Consider the following 26,185-nt stretch of genomic DNA (forward strand, 5'->3'; position numbering starts at 1 on the left):
CGGTCCAGGTGGGATGCATCCTAGGTTGCTGAGGGAAGTAAGGGTGGAAATTGCAGAGGTGCTGGCCATAATCTTCCAAACATCCTTAGATACAGTGGTGGTGCCAAAGGACTGGAGAATTGCAAATGTTACACCCTTGTGCAAAAAAAGGGTACAAGGATAAACCCGGTAACTACAGGCCAGTCAGTTTAACCTCAGTGGTGGGGAAGCTTTTAGAAATGGCAATCCGGGACAAAATTAAGTGTCACTTGGATGAGTGTGGATTAATAAAGAAAAGCCAGCACTAATTTGTTAAAGGCAAATCATGTTTAACTAACTTGATTGAGTTTTTTGATGAGGTAACAGAGGGTTGATGAGAACAATGCAGTTGGTGTGTAAATGAACTTTCAAAAGGTGTTCGATGAAGTGCCACATAATAGGCTTGTCAGCAAAATTGAAGGGGCTGTGGTAGCATGCATACGAAATTGGCTAAGTGACAGGAAAGAGAGAGTAATGGTGAACGGTTGTTTTTCAGACTGGAGGAAGATATACAGTGGTGTTCCCCAGGGATCGGTACTAGGACGACTGCTTTTTAAAAAATCTATATTAATGACTTGGACTTGGGTGTACAGGGCACAATTTTAAAATTTGTAGATGACATCAAACTTGGAAGTGTAGTAAACAGTGCGGAGGATAGTAACAGACTTCAAGGGACATAGATAGGCTGTTGGAAGAAATTTAATGCAGAGAAATGCAAAGTTATACATTTTGGCAGGAAAAACAAGGAAAGGCATTATAAACTAAATGGTACAATTCTAAAGGGGATGCAAGAACAGAGACACCTAGGGGTGTACGTACACAAATCTTTGAAGGTGGCAGGAGAGGTTGAGAAAGCAGTTAAAAAAGCATACGGGATCCTGGGGCTTAGAGAGAGTACAAAAGCAAGGAAGTTAGTTTGAACCTCAGTGACAGAAGAAATCCATGAGCTCTTTGTACTACTTGTTGGAGGTGAGGGTGGAAGGAAGCAGGGGAGTGGGGTTTAAGGAGATGATTTGCAGTGGAGACTAGAAACCGGGGTTATCTTTACTGTCCAGGATAATCCTGATCTAGTGGGCAGTTTTGACAGAGGAGAGGTGAGGCCCAATAGCACTCAATGTGGTCCACGATGAATAGCTAGACTAGTTGTGTGCCAAACACACTAAAGTCTGCGCCTATTGTACTTAAGGGAGCGAAAATGGGAGGCCATACCAGGTGGAATTACTAGGATGGGAGACAGTAAAGATTTTGGTGGAGACAATGGCATCAAAGGTGGAGATGAGGGAGCGGTTGAGCAGATGAATGGCTGCCGAACTATTGTGGCAATTGGAGGGCCAAATGTTAGATAGTTTGAAAGTGCAGTTGTTAAGTGACTTGGGGGAAGAGTGTTTTTCCCAGAGGTGGGAGCAAAAGGAAGTAGGATTGGAAGAGGGTTGGGGGGATGTGGACGTTATGCAATACATGGAAGCGGTCAAAGTTGGCCTTATCTGTGATAAAGACCATGGGAGTAGAGAGGCCACGTGAGATGGTATGGTTGAGGGAGTGGCCGTTAATATAGGTGAAGAGAGTTTATATGGAGAGAGATTTAGAGAGAACAGGAGGGCAGTGAAATCAGGAGAGGGGACAAGGGGAGTAAAGATGGGGATTGAAATTACAGAAGATGAAGTGTCTATAGCAACGGAGGGGGCCTTGTTCCTTCTCAAACTGCATCACACACACAAACCATATACAGAAACATCTCCAAATTGTTCTGTAAAAATAAGTCTGGTCCTTTTAATTTTGTCATTTTATTTACACGGCATTTAATTTTTAAAAAATCATTACAGTTCAAAACATTAAGTACTTTACCACAGGATTCAAAGCACATCTTGGTGGAAAGAGTCAGCTTCAGAGTCTGTACCATGTTTAAAAATCAGAGTTAGAGAACCATCACTTCCCCATTTCAATCTCTTCATTAAAAAAAAGTTTAAACATTGAGCGCTGATGACACTGGAGGTATTGAGGATTTGACTGTGCAAGAGTTAAGTTAAAGATGCAACTTTCCAAAAACACCACCTTTACTGCTATTACTATTGTACTGATTTCAGTTCCCTCATGGTTAGTTTAAGTAATCTCAAAGCTACATCTCTCCTCCCAAAATGAATGGATCCATATTACAATATATATTTATATAGTGCCTCATCAGATCAACAGTACATCTCAGTGAATTACTTTTGAGTGCAGTGACTTACTTAGACAAAAAAAAAAGAAGAAATTGTTTAACCATGTGAGATTTGAAGAGATTGATGTGGGAGGGGGAGGGGGAGGGAAAGAGAAGATACTTTTTTTTTAATATATAAAATAAATTGTGGAGCTCAATTAATTTTAGCCAGTGAAATCCACTCAATTTTAAATTGCTATAGGATACAGCTTTGATTTAAGATTTAAAAAATACACAATTCTGAGGGTTTATCTTTAACTAACTCCTCATGTTTTGAGAGCAGCACTGTCCAACTCGCTCCAGTTTACATTTCTACCTGGTGCCATTTTCTATTAGGCCCTGGTCAGTCTGCTGACAGCCCACAAAGTAAGTGGGAAGCCACTAAAGCTGGAACAAGGCAAACTGGGCACTTCACGTTTCTTATTGCAGCCAACAATGGAGAGAGAACTGCATGTTTGCTGTTGACTAAGCATGTTCACATTTTAGAAACCTCAACTAACTTTCAGAAGGGAAACAGACATGGGGCAAGAAAGAGAATGCCTTTTCCACTCATCTATACAGGCTATTACATTAATTTACAATACCTCCTTTTCATATACATCAGCCACCGTCTTGGTACAAAATAGTTTACATTTAAACAAACAACTTTATAAAAAGGGTTCACAAGAACAAATTTAAAATCCAGTTTACAAGGAAAAAGAATTATAGTTTGGACAATCTACTGCGATATTCCACACTTCCACTTTGTTCCAAGGCCCTATGGTAACATGGGAGCAAGATTCTATACTTCATTCAGTTACTGTCCTGGAAGAACTGCCATGATGCACTGTGCCAAACTGAAAGTTAAATAAGCAGTTCCCCATCCCACCACCCAAAATAAATCAAAGTACCTTTCAACAGGCCCTGCTTGGAAAAATGCAGTTAAGATGCATAGTTTGTAAGTAAATTGTTTCTGCTCAAACAGAAAAATTCTATTTCCAAAAAAGACAATGCTTTTCTGTAAACATAAAAGATTAGTGCAAAATACAATCGTTAACACTGTCCACCTTGATCTTTGTGTCTCATAAATGAGTGAATTTTGTACAGTTTTGGGTGCAATTTCTTCAGCAGATAAAAAGGTGACTAGATGACTTTATGAGGCAGTCTGGTGGTGCAAGGGATAAGCTGTCAACTTCCAACCAAAAATTCTATTTTCAGGGCAACTGGTAACAGCTGCTCATTTCCTTGATCAACTCCATGGAATACCACCATGTTTCATCTAGTCCTCTAGATGGCATTGTCACAAAGAGAAGGATGCAAGAAAACAGACTATCTGGCTGATCACATTGACAGTGCCTCATCACCAGTGAACAATCTAGACCATGACAGACAAATGCCGTAATTATCCCTCTCTTCTGGAGGAAACAAGGCAGATGACAATGGGCAACAAAAGACACCATATAAAAAGTTGCTTGTGATCTATAATGCATTGAAGACTTGCAATGGATCAGAGGAGAACGTGGTTTCACAAGACTCTGACTCCAAGTCAAAAGTTACAGGGGCACGTTTGGATGAGCATCATTTCTATTTTTTTTAATAAATTGTGCCTCGTGTACCAGTCGTGAGCTAATCCCTGAATCCCCGGTGCCGAAAGGAATTATGGAGCCAAGGTTACCATCCTGCATACACTGGTTCTCTGTCCCAGGAGATTCCATAAGACAGCTGAGGCTCTTGGCCAAGGGGTGGCTCTTTGCTCAGTAACGGGGATCGCACTGGATCCATTGGTCTGACTTCCTTTTTCCGGCGTACAATTAATACAGCGATTATCAGCAAAATAACTGAAAAAGAACATGAAATTGATCAGAGATGGAAATGTAAGAGAGCACAGCTGGTAATAGACAAGAGCACAACTGTTCCACCTGGTCCTTTTTGTAATTTATTTTATATATAAATATATTTATATATAAAAAAAAATGCTGGAAAGTTATGAAAATTTTTGCTTGTCACTCAACACCAGTTAACTTATTTGCTTCTTTTAACTATTGTAGAATACAATATAAGAACATAAGAAATAGGAGCAGGCCATATGGCCCCTCAAGCCTGCTCCACCATTCAATAAGATCATGGCTGATCTTCTACCTCAACTCCACTTTCCTGCCCTATCCCCACATCCCTTGATTCCCTTAGTGTCCAAATATACTCAGCAACTCAGCATCCACAGCCCTGAGGTAGAGAATTCCAAAGATTCACAACCCTCATCTCAGTCCTAAATGTACCCCTTATCCTAAAACTATGCCCCCTAGTTCTAGACTCTGCAGTCAGGGGAAACAGCCTCTCAGCAATTAGCCTATCAAGTCCTCTTAGAATTTTATACGTTTCAACGAGATCACCTCTCATTCTTCTAAACTAAAGAGAGTATAGGCCCATTCTACTCAATCTCTCCTCATTGGACAACCCTCTCATCCCAGGAATCAATTCTAGTGAACCTTCATTGCACTGCTTCTAAAGCAAGTTTATCCTTCCGTTTGTAAGGAGACCAAAACTGTACACAGTACTCCAGGTATGGTCTCACCAGAGCCCTATACAATTGCAGCAAGACCGCCTTACTCTTATACTCCAACCCCCTTACAATAAAGGCTGACATCTCATTTGCCTTCCTAATTTCTTGCTGTATCTGCATGTTAAACTTTGTGATTCATGTACAAGGACACCCAAATCCCTCTGACTGCCAACCTTTCTTAGTCTCTCACTTTTTAAAAAGTATTCTGCTTTTCTATTCTTCCTACCAAAGTGGATAATTTCACATTTTCCCACATTATACTCCATCTGCCACCTTCTCGCCCACTCACTTAACTTGTCAATATCCCTTTGCAGCCTCTTTGCATCCTCCTCACAGCTTACTTTCCCACCTAGCTTTGTATCATCAGCAAACTTGTACATATTACAATCAGTCCTCTCATCTAAGTTATTAATATAGATTGTAGACAGCTGAGGCTCAAGCACTGATCCTTGCAGCACCCCATTAGTTACAACTTGCCAACCTGAAAATGACCAGTTTATTCCTACTCTGTTTTCTGTCCGTTAACCAATCCTCAATCCAAGCTAATCTATTACTCCCAACCCCATGATTCCTAATCTTGTGTAACAACCTCGTGTGGCACCTTATCGAATGCCTTTTGAAAATCCATATTTTTTTTTTATTCGTTCACGGGATGTGGGCGTCGCTGGCAAGGCCGGCATTTATTGCCCATCCCTAATTGCCCTTGAGAAGGTGGTGGTGAGCCGCCTTCTTGAACCGCTGCAGTCTGTGTGGTGACAGTTCTCCCACAGTGCTGTTAGGAAGGGAGTTCCAGGATTTTGACCCAGCGACAATGAAGGAACGGCGATATATTTCCAAGTCGGGATGGTGTGTGACTTGGAGGGGAATGTGCAGGTGGTGTTGTTCCCATGCGCCTGCTGCCCTTGTCCTTCTAGGTGGTAGAGGTCGCGGGTTTGGGAGGTGCTGTCGAAGAAGCCTTGGCGAGTTGCTGCAGTGCATCCTGTGGATGGTGCACACTGCAGCCACAGTGCGCCGGTGGTGAAGGGAGTGAATGTTTAGGGTGGTGGATGGGGTGCCAATCAAGCGGGCTGCTTTATCTTGGATGGTGTCGAGCTTCTAGAGTGTTGTTGGAGCTGCACTCATCCATGCAAGTGGAGAGTATTCCATCACACTCCTGACTTGTGCCTTGTAGATGGTGGAAAGGCTTTGGGGAGTCAGGAGGTGAGTCACTCGCCGCAGAATACCCAGCCTCTGACCTGCTCTCGTAGCCACAGTATTTATATGGCTGGTCCAGTTAAGTTTCTGGTCAATGGTGACCCCCAGGATGTTGATGGTGGGTGATTCGGCGATGGTAATGCCGTTGAATGTCAAGGGGAGGTGGTTAGACTCTCTCTTGTTGGAGATGGTCATTGCCTGGCACTTATCTGGCGCGAATGTTACTTGCCACTTATCAGCCCAAGCCTGGATGTTGTCCAGGTCTTGCTGCATGCTGGCTCGGACTGCTTCATTATCTGAGGGGTTGTGAATGGAACTGAACACTGTGCAGTCATCAGCGAACATCCTCATTTCTGACCTTGTGATGGAAGGAAGGTCATTGATGAAGCAGCTGAAGATGGTTGGGCCTAGGACACTGCCCTGAGGAACTCCTGCAGCAATGCCCTGGGGCTGAGATGCTTGGCCTCCAACAACCACTACCATCTTCCTTTGTGCTAGGTATGACTCCAGCCACTGGAGAGTTTTCCCCCTGATTCCCATTGACTTCAATTTTACTAGGGCTCCTTGGTGCCACACTCGGTCAAATGCTGCCTTGATGTCAAGGGCAGTCACTCTCACCTCACCTCTGGAATTCAGCTCTTTTGTCCATGTTTGGACCAAGGCTGTAATGAGGTCTGGAGCCGAGTGGTCCTGGCGGAACCCAAACTGAGCATCGCTGAGCAGGTTATTGGGGAGTAAGTGCCGCTTGATAGCACTGTCGACGACACCTTCCATCACTTTGCTGATGATTGAGAGTAGACTGATGGGGCGGTAATTGGCCGGATTGGATTTGTCCTGCTTTTTGTGGACAGGACATACCTGGGCAATTTTCCACATTGTCGGGTGGATGCCAGTGTTGTAGCTGTACTGGAACAGCTTGGCTAGAGGTGCAGCTAGTTCTGGATATATACTACATCCACTGGTTCCCCCTTATCTATCTTGTTGGTTACACCCTCAAAAAACAAAGATTTTTCAAGCACAATTTCCCTTTCATAACAGTGTTAACTCTGCCTAATCATATTATGATTTTCTAAATGCCCTGTTACTACATCCTTAATAATAGATTCTAGCATTTTCCCTACTACTAGCATATAGTTCCCCGTTTTCTCTCTCCCTCCTTTCTTGAATAGCGGGGTTACGTTTGCTACCTTCCAATCCACGGGGACCGTTCTAGAATCTAAGGAATTCTGGAAGATCAGAACCAATGCATCCACTATCTCTGCAGTCACCTCTTTTAAAACCCTAGGATGTAGGCATCAGGTCCGGGGATTTGTCGGCTTTTAGTCCCATTAATTTCTCCAGCACTTATTCTCTACTGATATTAATTGCTTTAAAGTTCCTCACTCTCATTAGGCCCTTGGTTCCCCACTATTTCCGATATGTTTTTTGTGTCTTCTACTGTGAAGACAGATACAAAATTTTGTTTAACGTCTCTGCCATTTCCTTATTCCCCATTATAATTTCTCCTGTCTCTGCCTCTAAAGGACCCACATTTACTTTTGCTAATCTCTTGTTTTTTTTACATACTTGTAAAAGCTCTTAAATCTGTTTTTATATTTCTTGCTAGTTTACTCTCACTCAATTTTCTCCCTCTATCAATTTCTTGGTCAACCTTTGCTGATTTCCAAAACCCTCTCAATCCTTAGGCTTACTAGTCTTTTTGGCAACATTATAAGCCTCTTTTAATCTAATACTATCCTTAACTTCTCTAGTTAGCCACAGTTAGATTATTTTTTCCATGGAGTTTTTATTCCTCAAGGGAATGTATATTCATGGAGAATTATGAATTATTTCTTTAAATGTTTGGCATTGCTTATCTACCAACATATTTTTAAATCTAATTTCCCAATCTATCTTAGCCAACTCGCTCCTTATACCTTCATAATTGGCTTTGTTTAAATTTAAGACCCTAATTTTGGACTTAACTACATCACTCTCAAACTCAATATGAAATTCTATCATATCATGATCATTCTGCCCCAGAGGATCCTTAACTGCAAGATTACTAATTAACCCTGTCTCATTACACAGTACTGGATCTAAAATAGCTTGTTCCTTAGTTGGTTCCTTGACATTGTTCTAGAAACCTGACTCGAATGCATTCCATGAACTCATCCAAACTACTTTTGGTTGGCCCACTCTATAAGATGATTAAAGTCCCCCACGATTATTCATAGAATCATAGAATGGTTACAGCAGAAGGAGGCTATTTATTCCATCGAGCCCGTGCCAGCTCTTTGTAAGTACAATCCAGTTAGTCCCATTCCCCCACTCTTTTCCCATAGCCCTGCAAATTTTTTTCCCCTTCAAGTATTTATCCTATTCCTTTTTGAAAGCCACGATTGAATTTGCTCCCACCACCCTTTCAGGCAGCGTGTTCCAGATCATAACTACTCGCTGCATACAAAAGTGTTTCCTCATGTTGCCATTGGTTCTTTTGCCAATCATCTTAAATCTGTGATCTCTGGTTCTTGACCCTTCCACCAATGGGAACAGTTTCTCTTTATTTACTTTATCTAAATCCTTCATGATTTTGGACACTTCTATCAAATTTCCTCTTAAGCTTCTCTGCTCTAAAGGAGAACACCAGCTTCTCCAATTTATCCATGTAACTGAAATCCCTCATCCCTGAAACCATTCTAGTAAATCTTTTCTGGACCCTCTCTACAGCCTTCACATCCTTCCTGAAGTGTGGTGCCCAGAATTGGACACGATAATCCAGTTGTGGCCAAACCAGTGTTTTAAAGTTTCAACCATAACTTCCTTGCTTTTGTACTGTGCCTCTATTTATAAAGCCTAGGACCCCGTATGCTTTTTTAACCTCATTCTCAACCTGTCCTGCCACCTTCAAAGATTTGTGCATATACCCCAGGTCTTGCTGTTCTTGCACCCCCTTTAGAATTGTACCATTTAGTTTATATCGATTCTCCTCATTCTTCCTGCCAAAATGTATCACTTTGTACTTCTCTGCATTAAATTTCACCTACCATGTGTCCACCCATTCCACCAGCCTGTCCATGTCCTCTTGAAGTCTGTTACTATTCTCCTCACTGTTTACTACACTTCCAAGTTTTGTTTCATCTGCAAATTTTGAAATTGTGCCCTGTACACTCAAGTGAAGCAGTGGTCCTAGTACCAACCCGAGGAACATCACTGTATACCTTCCTCCAGTCCGAAAAACAACCGTTCACCATTACTCTCTGTTTCCTGTCACTTAACCAATATTTTGTATGCATGCTGCCACTGCCCCTTTTATTCCATGGGCTTCAGTTTTGCTGACAAGCCGATTATGTGGCATTTTATCAAATGCCTTTTAGAAGTCCAACTTCATTGCCCTCATCAACTCTCTCTGTTACCTCATTAAAAAACTCAATCAAGTTAGTTAAGCACGATTTGCCTTTAACAAATGCGTGCTGGCTTTCCTTTATTAATCCATACTTGTCCAAGTGACTATTAATTTTGTCTCGGATTATCATTTCTAAAAGCTTCCCCACCACAGAGGTTAAACTGACTGGCCTATAGCTGCCGGGTTTATCCTTACACCCTTTTTTGAACAAGGATGTAACATTTGCAATTCTCCAGACCTCTGGCACCACCCCCCATTTCTAAGCAGGGTAGGAAGATTATGACCAGCACCTCTGCAATTTCCACCCTTACTTGCCTCAGCAACCTAGGATGCATCCCATCCGGACCGGGTCAGGTTGCATAAACTTGGCTTGTATACCCTTGACTTTAGACGTTTGAGGGGTGATCTAATTGAGGCCTCTAAAATGATAAAACAGTAGATACCTGGTAGAGGAATCCAGAACAAGGAGACATAGTCTTAAAATTAGAGCTAGACCGTTTAGGAGTGAAATCAGGAAGCACTTTTTCCACACAAAGGGAAGTGGAAAGTGGTTAGACCTCAGCTGGAGTATGTGTCCAATTCTGAGCTATAGGAAGGATGTGAAGGCCTTGGAAAGGATGTAGAGGAGATTTACTAGAAGGGTATCAGGAATTAGGGACTTCAGTTATTTGGAGAGACTAAAGAAACTGGGATTGTTCTCCTTAGAGCAGAGAAGGTTAAGGGGAGATTTAACGGAAGTGTTCAGAAGTATGAAGGTTTTGATAGAGTAGATAGGGAGAAACTGTTTCCACTGGCAGGAGGGTCAATAACCAGAGGACATGGATTTAAGATTCTTGGCACAAGAGCCAAAGGTCAAATGAGGAGAAATTGTTTTACGCAGCAAGTGGTTATGATCTGGAATGCAATGCCTGAAAGGGTGTTGGAAGCAGATTCAATAGTAACTTTCAAAAGGGAATTGGATAAATACATGAAAAGGAAAAAATTGCAGGGCTATGTGGAAAGATCAAGTGAGTGGGACTAATTGGATAGTTCTCCAAATGGCCTCCTTCTGTACTGTGAGATTCTATGGAAATCTGGAACTCCCTCCCACCAAAAGGCTGTGGATGTTGTGTCAATTGAAATTTTCAAAACTGAGATCAATAGATTTTTTATTAAGTAAGGGTATCAAGGTATATGGATCAAAGTCGGGTAAATGGAGTTGATGTACAGATCAGCCATGATCTAATTGAATGGCAGATAGGCTAGAGGCGGGAGATAGGGCAGGGGAGTGGGACCAGCTGGATTACTCTTGCATAGAGTTGGCGCGGACTCAATGGGCTGAATGGCCTCCTTCCGTGCTGTACCTTTCTACAATTCTATAGGGACTGAATGACCTACTCCTATTCTTACGTTGGTCAGATGTGGTTATCATCTTACGGGATCGTACCTGAAGCTTCCTATATAACTGTCCCAACCAGAGAACGGGAGTGCTGAGCTGAAGTTAGACACTGTCCCAGTCATCAGCCAAGTCAACACTTCATCATCCAGCTCAACCACATTAAGCTTGAACCGGATAACCTAAACTTTGTCACAATAGTTCACTAAGTCACATGCTGTGAAGCCCATGGACCGCAAATGAATTAGAAACACTGACCACCTCTGCCAAACTAAATTGTGTAGTTAAGCCTGTATTAAAGCACTGCCTCCCCCTGCCCCAAGCTAAGTTACCAACAGAATTATAGACCTATTAGTCCAACGTCTGTTGTGGGGAAGTTACTAGAAGATGTTATTAGGGACAAAGTGACTGAGCACTTGGGCAAATCTGAACTGATCAGAGAGAGCCAGCATGGATTTGTAAAGGGTAAGTCATGTCTAACAAACCTAGTTGAATTTTTTGAGGCGATCACTAACGTGGTAGATAAGGGAGTAGATAATAGATATTATTTATATGGACTTCCAGAAGGTATTCGATAAGGTTCCACTTAAGATACTGTTGTTAGGAAAAATGGAAATGCAGCAGTTCATGGAGAAGGCCTACCACCCTTGGGATGGGCAATAAATGCAGCCTAGTCAGTGTCACCCATATCCCAAAAACAAAAAGGGAGGAGGGCAGCTGGGCAAACCTGGTGCTCTTTTAAATTAATAATCCTGGAGCAAAAACATAGGTCAAAGACATGCTATTTGTTTAACCCAGGTAAAAACATTGAATCCCAGTCTATAGATATTTTCATCCACATATTACTCAGCACCACTGAGTGCAAAACTGGCCAAGTTAAAGAGTTGTAAACAATTTGACAACACCAAGTTATAGTCCAACAAATTTATTTTAAATTCCACAAGCTTTCGGAGGCTTCCTCCTTCGTCAGGTGAACGTTTTTCCACACCGTTCACCTGACAAAGGAGGAAGCCTCCGAAAGCTTGTGGAATTTAAAATAAATTTGTTGGACTATAACTTGGTGTTGTCAAATTGTTTACAATTGTCAACCCCAGTCCATCACCGGCATCTCCACATCAAGTTAAAGAGGACCATCCTACACAGCTTTGGTTCGCTTTGGGAGAATTCATAGCTCCCATGGAGCTCCACATGGACTCTGCTCTCTTGAGTTGTAGAGGGTTACCCAAATGGCAGTATTTTTTTTAAAAAAGAGATTTCTACTCAAACATCCAATCCAGCTCTCCAGTCATCAAATTATAATTGTTTAAAAAATAGGACATCCCCCCCCCCCCCCACACCAAAATGATCTTATTTGGGGTCAAGTGACAGGATCAGACTTCATTCCCATTACTCTCTAGGTACAATGGATGGTCATATTTAAAATGCCAGTGATGTGCAATGAGTAGAGGAAGATTTTCCCTTCAACTGTTTCAAGGACAGACTATGGGGCACCATCTTTTGAGATAGAGAGCAGTTGGAGCTGGACATTATTTGCTCTTCCTGTTTCTTATTGCAATAAATTGCTGCACCTGAAACTCCACTCTTACGATCGCACTCTCAAAAGGAGAAGAAACACGTGCTGTCTACTCACTGAGTGAGGTGACCACAAGCAGGAATATGGTCAGTGGGGTGAGCACACACTGATCCCCCGATTTGTGGAAGAACGTTTCCATGCAGTACTGAGGCGCGGTACTTCCAGCTGGACAAAATGCATCATCTGGACACGGGACCGGAGCTATGTCTGGACTCTGGGAAAACAGAAGTTGGGTGGTTTGTGCTTCATGCTTATGGACTTTATTTCAGATTGGGTTAAACTTCAACCACCAGGCACCAAAGATTCAGATCACAAATATATAGTTATAAACACTTGATATTGAAAATGAAAGAAAAAATAAACACTGCAAATTATAGTATCGTAGTAGGTACAGCACAGGAGGAAGCCATTTGGCCCATCCTGCCTGTGCCAGCTCTTTGAAAGAGCTATCTAATTAGTCCCATTCTCCTGCTCTTTCCCCATAGCCCTGTAAAAAAATTTTCCCCTTCAAGTATTTATCCAATTCTCTTTTGAAAGTTACTATTGAATCTGCTTCCACCACCCTTTCAGGCAACACATTCCAGATCATTACAGCTCACTGCGTAAAAAAATGTTTCCTCATGTTGTCTCTGGCTCTTTTGTCCTCTGGTTACCGACCCTTCTGCCATTAGAAACAGATTCTCCTTATTTACTCTAACAACATTCGTGATTTTAAACACTTCTATCAAATCTCCTCTTAACTTTCTCTGTTTTGAGAACAACTCCAGCTTCCACATAACTGAAGTGCCTCATCCCTGGTACCATTCTAGTAAATTTCTTCTGCTCCCTCTCCAAGGTCTTGACATCCTTCAAATCTTGAAAGATTCTTTATCCAAACATTAGCCTGACACCGTTCACAAATGCTGAGGGACCTGCTGTGTATTTCCATTTATTAGATTATCTATGAAGACTGTGTCCTTTAAAATAGTCATTCATTTAAATACTAACAATGCTTTTAAGCTTCGTCACCAGTTTTTAAAAAGCTCTACCAAATTATATTGCAATTGTTGCTCCTGTTCACTCCCTACAGCCGCACTTGAGTGGGACTCTGGCAAGTCACCCAGGAACCACCATGTTTATGAACTGATTGCTGAGAAGGACACTTATGAAGCACAAAAGCAAAACTCAAGCAACATGTAACTATTACTAAAACCTAGAAGAGGACACCCCAGCCTTGATCTTTCTAAAGTATCAGATATTATTTATTAGTAGATCCTGAGATTTTGTGAGGCAGTTTCCACTCCTCCATCAACAGTGGGTATACATCATGATAGACACTCACAGCTCACGATCCACAGCGCTGAAAAGGATTTTGTGCAATTTTTGAAAATTAATTTTTTGGGGGCAATTTTCCTTATAGTGGTCTAACAAAAGTCTCTCTCGCTCTCACACACACACAGCTCCCAATCGGGATAGTGTCTGAATACTCCTTTCAAGCAACAACACTACTCACAGGGCAATAATGCTGTTCAGGACACAGATCACAGCTCTCCTGTCCCTCCAATATCTGGTAATATCCACTTTTGCACATTCTACAGAGCAGCCCCTTTGGTTGCTTGTACATTCCTGCAAAATAAAGAAACTGGTAATTTGCAGGCAAACATCTGACTGGGACTTGTCCATTGCTCCCACATGCCATTAACATTTCACGTTCCTACATAAGCCTGCCTGCTTGCTGGAGATCCCCACTGTTCAATGGATAAATGCATCACATGGCGTGGTGCAGAACTACACTGACCAGCACGATCACTAATAAAAACAGAAAATGCTGGAAAAGCTCAGCAAGCGAGGCAGCATCTGTTGAGAAAGAAACAGAGTTAACATTTCAGGTTGAAGACCTTTCGTCAGAACGGGTAGATGTTAAAAGAGTTAAAGTTTTTAAGCAAGTACAGGGTCAGGGAAAGGGGGGGGGGAAAGGGGGGGGGGGGGAAAAGGGGGAAGGAAAGAACAAAAGGGAAGGTCTGTAATAGGGTAGAGAGCACAAGTGATCAAATGACAAAAGGGATGATGGTGCACGGCAAGGAGGGTGGAAATGGGACAAGTTAAAGAAACAAAAGATCAGTCTAGAGGAGCTGTAAATGGCAACAGCAGAACCATTAACAGCAGCTGCTGTCCAACAAAAATAAATTAATTAATTAATTTTAAAAATAGGAGCAGTGGTTATGGTCTGAAATCAGTGTTGAGTCTGGAAGGTTGTAAAGTGCCCAATCGAAAGATAAGGTGCTGTTCCTCGAGCTTCCATTGAGCTTCACTGGAACAGTGTAAGAGGCCAAAGACAGAGGGGTCAGAGTGGGACGGGGAATTAAAATGGCAAGTGACCGGCAAGTCAGGGTCACGCTTGCGGACTGAGCAGGGTGTTCAGCAAAGTGATCATCCAATCTGCGTTTGGTCTCTCCAATGTAGAGGAAACCGCATTGTGAGCAGCGGATACAGTATACTAAATTGAAAGATGTACAAGTAAACCGCTGTTTCACCTGGAAGGAGTGTTTGGGGCCCTGGACGGTGGGAAGGGAGGAGGTGGAAAGGCAGGAGTTAGATTTCCTGCGCTCACATGGGAAGGTGCCATGGGGAGGAGAGCGGGTGTTGAGGGTGATGGAAGAGTGGACCAGGATGTCGTGAAGGGAGCTGTCCCTTTGGATTGCTGGGAGGGAAGGGGACGGTAAGATGTGTTTGGTGTTGGAATCATGCTGGAGGTGGCGGAAATGGCAGAGGATGATGCGTTGAATGTGGAGGCTGGTGGGGTGGAAGGTGAGGACAAAAAGGGATCCTATCATGGTTCTGGGAGGGAGGGGAAGGGGTGAGGGCAGGAGTGCGGGAAATAGAATGGACACGGTCAAGGGCCCTGTCAACTACAATGGAGGGGAATCCTCGACTGAGGAAAAAGGAAGACATATCGGAAGCACTGGTGTGGAAGGTGGCATCGTCAGAACAGATGCAACAGAGACAAAGAAACTGTGAGAAGGGAATAGAGTCCTTACAGGAAGCGGGGTGGGAGGAAGTGTAATCAAGGCAGCTGTGGGAGTCGGTGGGTTTATAATAGATATTGATTGACAGCCTAGCCCCAGAAATGGAGATAGAGAAGGTGAGGGAAGGGTGGAAATTGGAAGTAAGGTTGATGAAATTTTCCTGGTTCGGAGCGATCATTGGTTCTGATTCCTGGTCTGTGCAGAGTTATCTGATCCCAGCCAGAATAGCAGTGGAGCCAGAGAGGGTGAGGGTTAGGGGGTAGTAGGAAAAAATAAAATGGCACCACAACTATGCTTCCAAGCTAGGAAGGGGAGGAGAAAAAAGAAAAATAAAATAAATGGAGGTCACTTCCTGCTTCAGTGACCTCCCCCTAAAGCAGGATTACGTTCAGCTCTGATTAGTTATAGTCACAAATCCCATCAACAGTCACGTAAGGAATGGGCACTTGTTGCGGTATCAGAGAACCACGTGGACCAATTGAATCAGCTGCTTCAATAGATACAATTAGAATAACAAGTCTGCTTAACAGAAATAATGTTTAGCTTTAGACGACATGCTGGACTCTTAAGGCAGAGATTCTTTTCTCTCACACCCCACTAGTGATTGTATTTAAATTCAAGGAATCTTACAACACCAGGTTATAGTCCAACTGTTTTATTTGAAAATCCTGTATTTAAATTCAACTGCTCTCAATGGAGCAACTGCTACTGAATTGCATTGTTTGGAGCGTTGTGGTAATTTCTTTTTGTGGAGGGATGGGGGAAGAACAGAAAGCAGTTGTATATGTTCACAACCCAGATTTAAGTACCATAAGGATTGCAATAGTTTAAGTAAAAGGCTCAGCACCAGCTTCTCAGGGCAACTAAGGATGGGCAAAAAATACAGCCTTGGCAGGGTCACCCACATTCTCAGAAGAAATTAAACAAAAAAATGAAATTAGACCAAAATTTAGGACTAGAAGTTGGTAACAAAAGAGACATTTCCCACCTTCGTAAAAACTGCAGCATTTAATTCTAAAGCGATAGCTCAAAATTTCAGGAAATCTATTTTGTTCCTTTCTATGGTATTTTGTGCAGTCATCTGGGGTTTTTTTGTTCTTTGCCACCCCCCAAATATTGAATCCCCTCCCCCCACAATGGAGGATCCTCGATTACTATACACAGCCCCCAACAGTATAGACAGTACCTGGATGACACAGTGTGCATTCTGTTGCTGCTGTAGACAGAGATTCCTCCCCACCGGGGCACACCGTACACTCAGTACAGTTAGTTGTGCTGAAAAGCAACAAAATGTTTTACACAAACATATTAACCTGAAAATAGGCATCAATCAGTAAAAAGACAAAAAGAGTTAAATGATGGAAGGTACATTTGACAGACAACACAGCCCACTTTAGTGACAAGGGTGGAATTTCTGGGCTATCCTGGTGTGCATCAACTTGCATTTCTATAGCATTCCTCATGTGTGGATGATGTCCCAGATGGCTTCACAGAGAAGACAAAAGAGTTGACACAAGGGGTAGCAATAAAAAGAGGGAAAAAGAAAGGGGAAGAAAAAAAGGGAGATGGTTAGAATGGGTAAGCCTATGGCATGATCAAAAAACAAGGGTTTTGAGGAGATTTTTGATGGAGAAGTAAAAAGCAAGGCAGAAGGGGAAGTCAAAAGGAGGGCTGGAACATAGTGGCTGAACCAATGGTGGAGGGAAGGCCAAGAAGGAGCTGATTTTAGAGGAGTGCAGGGTGGATGCAGGGATACAAGGCTGGAAAGGATGAAGGTAGGATGGAGTGGGGCCATGGAGAGATCTGAAAGTGAGGATGAGAATTTTTGAAGTCAACTCTCTGGGGCACATAGAACCAGTAGAGCTGGGAGACGATGGAGCAATGGGAGTGTGGCACTTTGTCAGGGTGGGGAGATCACAGGCTGTAGCACTTTGGATGTTGGAGGACTGAGGTAGGGATGCCACCTAGCAGGGCATTACAGAGGGTGAGCCTCAAGGCAACAGACTTGGGATTTGAAGGCAGAGAAGGAGAGATAAGGGCAGAGTTGGAAGAAAGTGGTTTTAGTAATGGAGCAAAATGTGCACAAGGGCTGAACTGCTCTTTCCACAATCTGCTTACCCCTTTTTGCCGCTCCAAAGTTCAGTTTAATTCCGATCTGTTCAAGTTTACTCAGCCCTTTGATTAATAAAAAAATATAAAAACACAGCAATTTCCATCAGGGCTGTTACCTAAAAAAAGATACTGCCATTGCTTCAGTGGACCTTCTCTGACCCGGTTTTATATGAACCTCAATAAAGGTTCAAGCTGAATGCTACAAAGATATGATGTGAAAGGACATTTAGTATTGTATAGCTCCCTTAACTGCCAACCGAGCCGAGATCAGCTGACTCAGCGCACACCAGGAATCCAAGAAACAAGTACTTTAATGGCTCTTTGCTGATGTGGTTGTACAGATGTGCACACTGTCAATACTCACTTGCAAAATAATCCTTGTGAGCAGGACTCACAGAGAGCAGCATTCTTCTCAGAAAAATAACCTGGAAAGAAGGAGGAATTTTAGTGCCTATTGCTTCCAACTGAACAGCTTAAGAACAAACTGGCTTTCACCCAAGTATATTCAAACTAGATCTACATCAACAAAGAAGAATTAAGTCCAAGTAATCCAGGGATGACACTAGGCTGAACAACACCCAAGTCCAGTGAGAATTTGCCTTTTATTTTAAAGTGAATGGCTCCTCAGAATTCCCTTATCCAGTTCATCAATTTAATGGAATCATGAAGAACTGTTTAACAGAGGATATTAGCAGACTTCAGGAGGACAGACACAGACTGGTGAAATGGGCAGACATATGGCAGATGAAATTTAATGCATAAAGTGTGAAGTGATGCATTTTGGAAGGAAAAATGAGGAGAGGCAATATAAACTAAATGGCATAATTTTTAAAAAGAGGTTCAGGAACAGGGAGACCTGGGGGTTCACGTACACAAATCTTTGAAGGTGGCCGGACAAGTTGATAAGGTTGTTTAAAAAGCATACAGGATCATTGAGGTATAGAGTACAAGAGCAAGCAAGTGATGGCAAATCTTTATAAATCACTAGTTAGGCCTCAGCTAGAGTATTGTGTCCAATTCTGGGCACCAAACTTTAGGAAGGATATCAAGGCCCTGGAAAGGGTGCAGAGGAGATTTACTAGAATGGTACCAGGGATGCAGGACGTCAGTTATATGGGAAGATTAGAGAAGTTGGGATTGTTCTCCTTAGAGCAAAGAAAGTTAAGGAGAGATTTAATATTGATGTTCCAAATTATATGGGGTTTTGATAGAGTAGATAGGGAGTAACTATTTCCACTGGCAGGAGGGTCAATAACCAGAGGACACAGATTTAAGATAATTGGCAAAAAATCCAAGGGGGTAATGAGGAGAATATTTTTTATACACACAGAATTGTCATGATCTGGAATGCACTGCCTGGAAGGGTGGTGGAAACAGATTCAATAGTAGCTTTCAAAAGGGAATTGAATATATACTTGAAAAGGAGAAATTTTCAGGGCCATAGGCAAGAGCAGGGGTGTGGGACTAATTGGATAGCACTTACAAAGCCAGTATAGACATGATGGACCGAATGGCCTGCTTCTGCGCTCCATGATTCTATGAATTTATGGAAGGTCCAATTCCACATCTACACCAAACATGCTGAATGGATGATTTCACTGCGGATGTTCATCTGAGTAGCAGTCTACAAATAACGACCACGCAACAACAAAGGCTCAAAGTATAAAATAATCTTTTAACCCAATGAGATTGAGAGAATCTATTTGGAATTTGATCTAAGAGAAAGAACAAGTACTTGGGTAAAGGAGTTGGGTTCCTGATTTCTTAAATCAGAGCTGTTTCACAATCAGGCAGTACAAAGCACAATATAAGCAGGAGGAGCTATACTGATACAATCTCTGCTCCCTTTTAGCTTGAATAAGATGCCCACTTGGAAGAGGAGTGAACATAAAGTTCTAGTTTAAAACTTCACATTGCAGTACAGGTCAACTGAAGTTGGGTTCAAACTCACTTTTGTTCCATTTACTTTACATGGGCTGTAAGTGGAGAGAGGGGAAGTAAAGAACAAAAGACACAACAATATTACTGCATTGCCAACCCTCCCCACCCCATCCCCCTACCGCATTCTCTCTGGACTCTAACAGTAGGAGGGCTGCTCTACCTGGAAGGCAGTCTCTGCAGGTTTTTGAACCAGTTTCATTGGCATAAAACCCAGATTCACAGGATTGGCATTCTGTGCTCCCGGAAGAACTGCAAAAATAAAGATGAAAAAAAAATCACCTAGATATCAAATTACTGCATTGGAACTTAAATGACTGGCAAATAAAGTATTAAAACTTACAATAAAACATAGGACAATTGTTAAGATCTACCCCATACCCTACAGATGGAATTGAAGTTTATTACACAACAATCCAAAGCCTTTCTGCTTTGAATCCACCCGTACTATATTAAGGGCTTTTTCCTTCCCGATTAGCAATAACCAAATTAGCAATAATACCGTGGGGGAGGAATTCCTGGAGTGTGTACGTGATGGTTTTCTAGACCAATACGTTGAGGAACCAACTGGAGAACAGGCAATCCAAGACTGGATATTGTGTAATGTGAAAGGATTAATTAACAATCTTGTTGTGCGGGGTCCCTTAGGGAAAAGCGACCATAACATGATAGAATTCCTCATTAAGATGGAGAGTGAAGTAGTTGAATTTGAAACTAGGGTCCTGAATCTAAATAAAGGAAATTACGAAAGTATGAGGTGCGAGTTGGCTATGATAGATTGGGGAACTTTACTAAAAGGGATGACAGTGGCAATGCCTAATATTTAAAGAACATGTGCAGGAATTACAACAATGATTCATTCCTGTCTGGAGCAATAATAAAACAGGAAAGGTGGCTCAACCATGGCTTACAAAAGAAATTAGGGATAGTATTAGATCCAAAGAGGAGGCATATAAAATTGCCAGAAAAAGCAGCAAGCCTGAGGATTGGGAGCAGTTTAGAATTCAGCAAAGGAGGACAAAGATTGATTGAGGGGAAAAATAGAGTATGAGAGTAAACTAGCAGAGAACATAAAAACTGACTGTAAAAGCTTCTATAAATATGTCAAGAGAAAGAGATTAGTGAAGACAAATGTAGGTACCTTACAGTCAAAAATGGGAGAAATTATAATGGGGAACAAAGAAATGGCAGAACAATTAAACACATACTTTGGTTCTGTCTTCACAAAGGAGGACACAAGGAACCAAGGGCCTAGTGAGAGGGAGGAACTGAGGGAAACCAGTGTTAGTAAAAAAAAAAGTGCTAGGGAAATTAATGGTGATAGATTGGGAAAAGGAGAGGTGCAACGAGACCTGGGTGTCCTTGTACACCAGTCGCTGAAAGCGAGCATTCAGGTGCAGCAAGCAGTTAGGAAGGCGAATGGTGTGTTGGCCTTCATTGCAAGAGAATTTGAGCACAGGAGCAGGGATGTCTTACTGCAGTTGTACAGGGCCTTGGTGAGACCACATCTGGAGTATTGTGTGCAGTTTTGGTCTCCTTATCTAAGGAAGGATATCCTTGCCATGGAGGGAGTGCAACAACTGATTCCTGGGATGGCAGGACTGACGTATGAGGAGAGATTGGGTCGACTAGGCCTATATTCACTAGAGTTTAGAAGAATGAGAGGTGATCTCATCGAAACATATAAAATTCTAACAGGACTAGACAGACTAGATGCAGGGAGGATGTTCCCGATGGCTGGGGAGTCCAGAACCAGGGGTCACAGTCTCAGGATACGGGGTATGCCATTTAGAACAGAGATGAGGAGAAATTTCTTCTCTCAGAGGGTGGTGAACCTGTGGAATTCTCTACCACAGAAGGCAGTGGAGGCCAAGTCATTAAATATATTCAAGAAGGAGATAGATATATTTCTTAATGCTAAAGGGATCAAGGGATATGGGGAAAAAGCAAGACCAGGGTACTGAGTTAGATGATCAGCCATGATCATTTTGAATGACTAAGCAGGCCCGAAGGGCCTACACTTGCTCCTATTTTCTATGTTTCTATCTGGAAATAATGGCCCAGAATTTGCTGTAACCAGTCAACGACGGCACCCGCCGTTAGTTAGACTTGCCCGTGCCCGTTTAATCTCTATTATTTTGTGTTGCAAGTTGCTGGAAGTGGGAGATGGAAACGGCGCGGCGCCCTCTACAGGGCATCTGGGATCTAAGTGAACAGGGAAAGCAACTGTGTATCTCTTTAACCAATCAGACTGAAGAATTGTTAAATGAAGTGCAGAGTCTGAAATAAAAACAGAAAATGCTGGAGAAGCTCCTCATGTCAGGTAGCATCTGTGGAGAAAGAAAGTTAACTTTTCAGGTCGAAGACCTTTCATCAGAACGCGAAGTAGTTAAAGATTTAACAGTTTTTAAGCAAGTACAGAGCCAGGGAAAGGTGGGGGGCGAGGAAGAAGGGAGGGAGGAAAGAACAAAAGGGAAGGTCTGTGATAGAGTGGAGGGCACGAGTGATTAAATGATGGTGTAAGGCAAGGAGGGTGGTAATGGGACAAGTAAAGAAACAAAAGATGGGTCTAGAGGAGCTGTAAATGGCAACATCAGAACCATTACCAGCACCCGCTGTCTGAAAAAATGGGATCGGTGGTTATGATCTGAAGTTATTGAAATCAGTGTTGAGTCTGGAAGGTTGTAAAGTACCTAAACGAAAGATGAGGTGCTGTTCCTCGAGCTTCCTTTGAACTTCATTGGAACAGTGTAGAAGGCCGAAGACAGAGAGGTCAGAGTGGGAGTGGGCTGGAGAATTAAAATGGCAAGCAACCAGCATGTCAGGGTCACAATTGCAGACTGGATGGTGGTGTTCAGCAAAGCGATTGCCCAACCTGCGTTTGGTCTCCCCAATGTAGAGGAGACCAAATCATGTGCAGTGAATACAGTATACTGAATTGAATGTGCAACAAGTTTCACCTGGAAGGAGCGTTTGGGGCCCTGGACAATGGGAAGGGAGAAGGTGAAAGGGCAGGTGTTGCATCTCCTGCGCTCACACGTGAAGGTGCCGTGGGGAGGAGACCGGGTGTCGGGGGTGATGGAAGAGTGGACCAGGTGTTGCGAAGGGAACGGTCCTTTTAGAATGCTGAAAGGGGAGGGGAAGATGTGTTTTGTGGTGGGATTGCGCTGGAGGTGGCAGAAATGGCGGAGGATGATATGTTGAACATGGACGCTGGTGGGGTGGAAGGTGAGAACAAGGAGGACCCTATCATGGTTCTGGGAGGGAGGGGAAGGCGTGAGGGCAGAAGTGCGGGAAATGGGACAGACACAGTTGAAGGCCCTGTCAACTAGAGTGGAGGGGAATCCTCGGTTGAGGAAAAAGGAAGACATATCGGAAGCACTGGTGTGGAAGGTGACATCGTCAGAACAGATGCGAAGAAGTTGCAGAAACTGGGAGAATGGAATAGAGTCCTTACAGGGAGTGGGGTGGGAGGAAGTGTAATCAAGGTAGCTGTAGGAATCGTTGGGTTTATAATAGATATTGGTTGACAGCCTATCCCCAGAAATGGAGATAGAGAAGTCGAGGAAGGAAAGGGAAGATTCGGAGATGGACCATATGAAGGTGAGGGAAGGGTGGAAAAAGTGCGCACACAAAATGAAATACACTTAGAGAATACCAGCAACTTATCACTTTGTAATAAATAACTGATTTCTCTACTGCCATCTATAATCACAAGATGTCATTTCAGGTTATGACTGAGTTTAATATATTTATTATTGGGAATTGGGCAACACTGCATATATTATCCATCCCAATTGTCCGGAGGTGGTGATGGGCCTCTGTCTCCAGTGCTGGGGGTGATAGTGTTCGATTGGCATCCAATTTTTGAACAAATGATATGAAAGCACCTTCTATATACAATCTTAAAAAAGGCCCAAGTGAGAGTCTTAGAACATGGTGGAACTCACTTCAGAGGGCAAACTAACTGCAGAGAGCACTGAGCTTTAATTTTAGTGGAAGACAGCACGGTTTCCTTCTCACTTCCATCCATATCACCTTAACAACAACTGATGCATCTTTTTAAATGTTAATGTATTCAACAGTTGTCCACTTGGAGGGTTAGCAGTCCATCACCCCTCGATTTAGTTACAGAACATTCTCTCCCAGGCTGTATTGGCAAAACAACATGGTATATTGGATTAATAAAAAAAGATATTTTTTGAAAAAAAAGGTGGCAGGGACTGAATGGCTTGTGTAATTGGCATGAAACATTTTGCTCTCTTTTTAAAATAAATAAATCTCTTCCCATTTTAGCTCTTCAGCCATACATATGCCCAAACTGAGGCAATCTTTCTCAAGCTAATGGGCAACAACACATTTATATAGCACCTTTGGCTTAGTAAAAACGTCCCAAGGCGCTTCACAGGGGCCTTATCAGACAAAGTTTGACACCGAGCCACAGAGAGATTTTAGAACAGGTGACCAAAAGCTTGGTCAAAGCGGTAGGTTTTAAGGAGTGAGAGGTAGAGAAGTTTAGGGAAAGAATTCCAGAGTTTAGGGTCTAGGCAACGGAAGACACGGCCACCAATGGTGGAGCGATGAAAATCAGGGATACTCAAGGGGCCAGAATTGGAGGAGCGCAGAGTTCTCAAAGGGTTGTCGGGCTGGAAGAGGTTACAGAGATAGGAAGGGGCAAGGCCATGGAAGGATTTGGACAAATTTTAAAATCGAGGCATTCCCAGACAGGGAGCCAATGTAGAGCACAGGCATGATGGGTGAATAGGACTTGGTGCGAGTTAGGATACGGGCAGCAGAGTTTTAGATGAGCTCAAGCTTACAGAAGGTGGGAGGTGGGAGGCCGGCCGGCCAGGAAAGCATTGGAATAGTGAAGTGTGGAGTGTGGAGGTAACAAAGTCATGGATGCTGGTTTCAGCAGCAGATCAGCTGAGGCAGGGGCACAGCAGAACAGCACAAATCCTCATCGGGTTTCCCCAGTTCCAGGGTTCAGTGCTCATTTTTGATCAGCTCACAAGGGGCCCCAGAAATGTCTGCCGTGATGGCAAAAAGTTCCAATATAAGCAGTCTAATCTCTCAGAATTCAGCACACTAAAAGTTGCTGGAATCTAGATTTATAAAGATGGTAGCCAGGACAGGAAAAAAACGTGCACTTTTGGGATTAAGTCCAAGTTTCTAAAACGGTCATGACCCAATTAGATTTTAAATAGATTCACATTACTACAGCAAGTTTCTGTTAATTGGCTCTCAGTGATCCAGATTATTCATTCATTTCCTGTCCCCAGCTCCAGCCTCAAACGCCCAATAAACACTTCAAGTGGAAGGTAGCATATCCCAATTCTACTGTAGCATTCAAATAGATGGAACAATATAAACAACAATGTTTATAGTCACAAACAAGAGCCACATTTGTAGGAAACTAAAGGCTTCCCACCAAAAGAAAGTTTAGTCCAGCTCATCCCATGGTTCAGCTGTTAGACCCAGGAACTGGATCAGACACTGTGTAGAGTTAGCTGGTCTCATTGGGGGGACAGTATGGGCTGAGGCCTGGATGTGTCTATACAATGTTTTATTCACGTTGCTAACCCCTAGAGTGGACTATCACCACCAGCTCTGCTCCACTCCCATTCACCAATCCTTCTAACCGTTCCTCAATGTGCACATCTCTAGCCATCAACTATCAACCTAGTTGCTCTGGAATGAAGGTTCAGCAAACTTTCTCCCTGCCTCTCACTTAAAAAGGCAAATAAACCACTTTTTCATTTATTGTTCCTTTTTCACTTTACCAACTGCTCACAGGTTATCATGTTCCATACAACTGATTATTTATCTGTAATTATAAACCTCAATCTCTCTGTTAACTGAATAGTCAGCCAGCTTTTTCCATAACTTATGTGAGCAATCTCTAATAAAAGATCATATTTTCGACTCCTTTGTCCCCTCATCTGGTTGAAGCAGTTAGTAGCTGAGCCTCAGTGCCACTGGGTAAGAAAGGTTAAACATCAGAGAAGGATAAGATTGGGCTCAACTGCATTGCCCCCATGGTCAAACAGACTGATAGTCCATGTCTAGACTCACATGTGAAGGAGGGCCACTTCGACAAGGTACCAGAGGGAACCCATCAATGTCTAGTTGTTGGTATTTGGCTTACTTACAATACACTGTACTTACTTTGTATAAGCACCTTTTGAACAGGGCAGACATGTCACCTGTCCAGCCTGAGACTGGTAGTAACCCTGTGGGCACATCAGACACTCTTCTGGAGCAAGGCAGAACCCATCAGGACAGCAGGAGCAGTTCAGGGACCCTTGACGTGAAAAGGAATAAAAAATTATAGCCGCTAGAATATCTACCACATCTTAACTTGAAATATAAACATTTGCTTAATTAAACTCAATAATATAACAAGTACATTAATAGATCTTAGCTAACAGTAGGAGTTTATCAAATTCAAAATAGTTTGGCAAGTTAGGGCTCCCACTATCCCATAAGCCTCCTCAAATTCTAATAGATGATTTGAATGGCAGAACAGGCTCGAGGGGTTGAAATAAGCCCCTGTTCCTATATCAATGTCTCATTGGCTCATATGGAGATTTCCTAGGATTGGGTTTCCGTTGTACTGCTATTTTGCATTTGAATGGCCCAAGGAATTGTGGCTGTGTGTCCTGGGACACCTAAAGTACACCAATAGAAACATTATTGCATACAACATTCTTTGACTAAAGACAGCGCAGGAAGATGGAACTGGCTGGATTGGCGCACCAGAGCATTAGGTTTATTCCAAAAAAAAATCAAGATTTTAAATACACTGCAGCTTTAAACTTAGGCAAAACTTCCAATTCTAGAAATACC

At 42.7% G+C, this 26,185-nt stretch overlaps 1 protein-coding gene across 2 annotated transcripts in view; it reads right to left on the bottom strand.

Annotated features, from left to right (window-relative positions):
• Positions 1-1,760: 1,760 nt before the first annotated feature.
• si:dkey-21a6.5 (signal peptide, CUB and EGF-like domain-containing protein 2) overlaps positions 1,761-26,185 on the bottom strand; it is a 47,835-nt gene continuing 23,410 nt past the window's right edge. Inside the window, exons 3-9 of one of the 2 annotated variants that reach the window (XM_067982903.1) lie at positions 25,505-25,640; positions 19,500-19,588; positions 17,763-17,823; positions 16,473-16,561; positions 13,774-13,886; positions 12,339-12,495; positions 1,761-4,032 (exon numbers count right to left, since the gene is read on the bottom strand). In XM_067982903.1, coding sequence (XP_067839004.1) covers positions 3,866-4,032; positions 12,339-12,495; positions 13,774-13,886; positions 16,473-16,561; positions 17,763-17,823; positions 19,500-19,588; positions 25,505-25,640 — 812 coding nt within the window. In that variant the 3' untranslated portion in view covers positions 1,761-3,865. The remainder of the gene's footprint in view (positions 4,033-12,338; positions 12,496-13,773; positions 13,887-16,472; positions 16,562-17,762; positions 17,824-19,499; positions 19,589-25,504; positions 25,641-26,185) is intronic. The other variant, XM_067982910.1, reaches the window with a different exon arrangement.

Source organism: Heptranchias perlo, chromosome 1 (genome assembly GCF_035084215.1).
Source record: "Heptranchias perlo isolate sHepPer1 chromosome 1, sHepPer1.hap1, whole genome shotgun sequence".
NCBI classification, from domain to species: Eukaryota; Metazoa; Chordata; class Chondrichthyes; order Hexanchiformes; family Hexanchidae; genus Heptranchias; species Heptranchias perlo.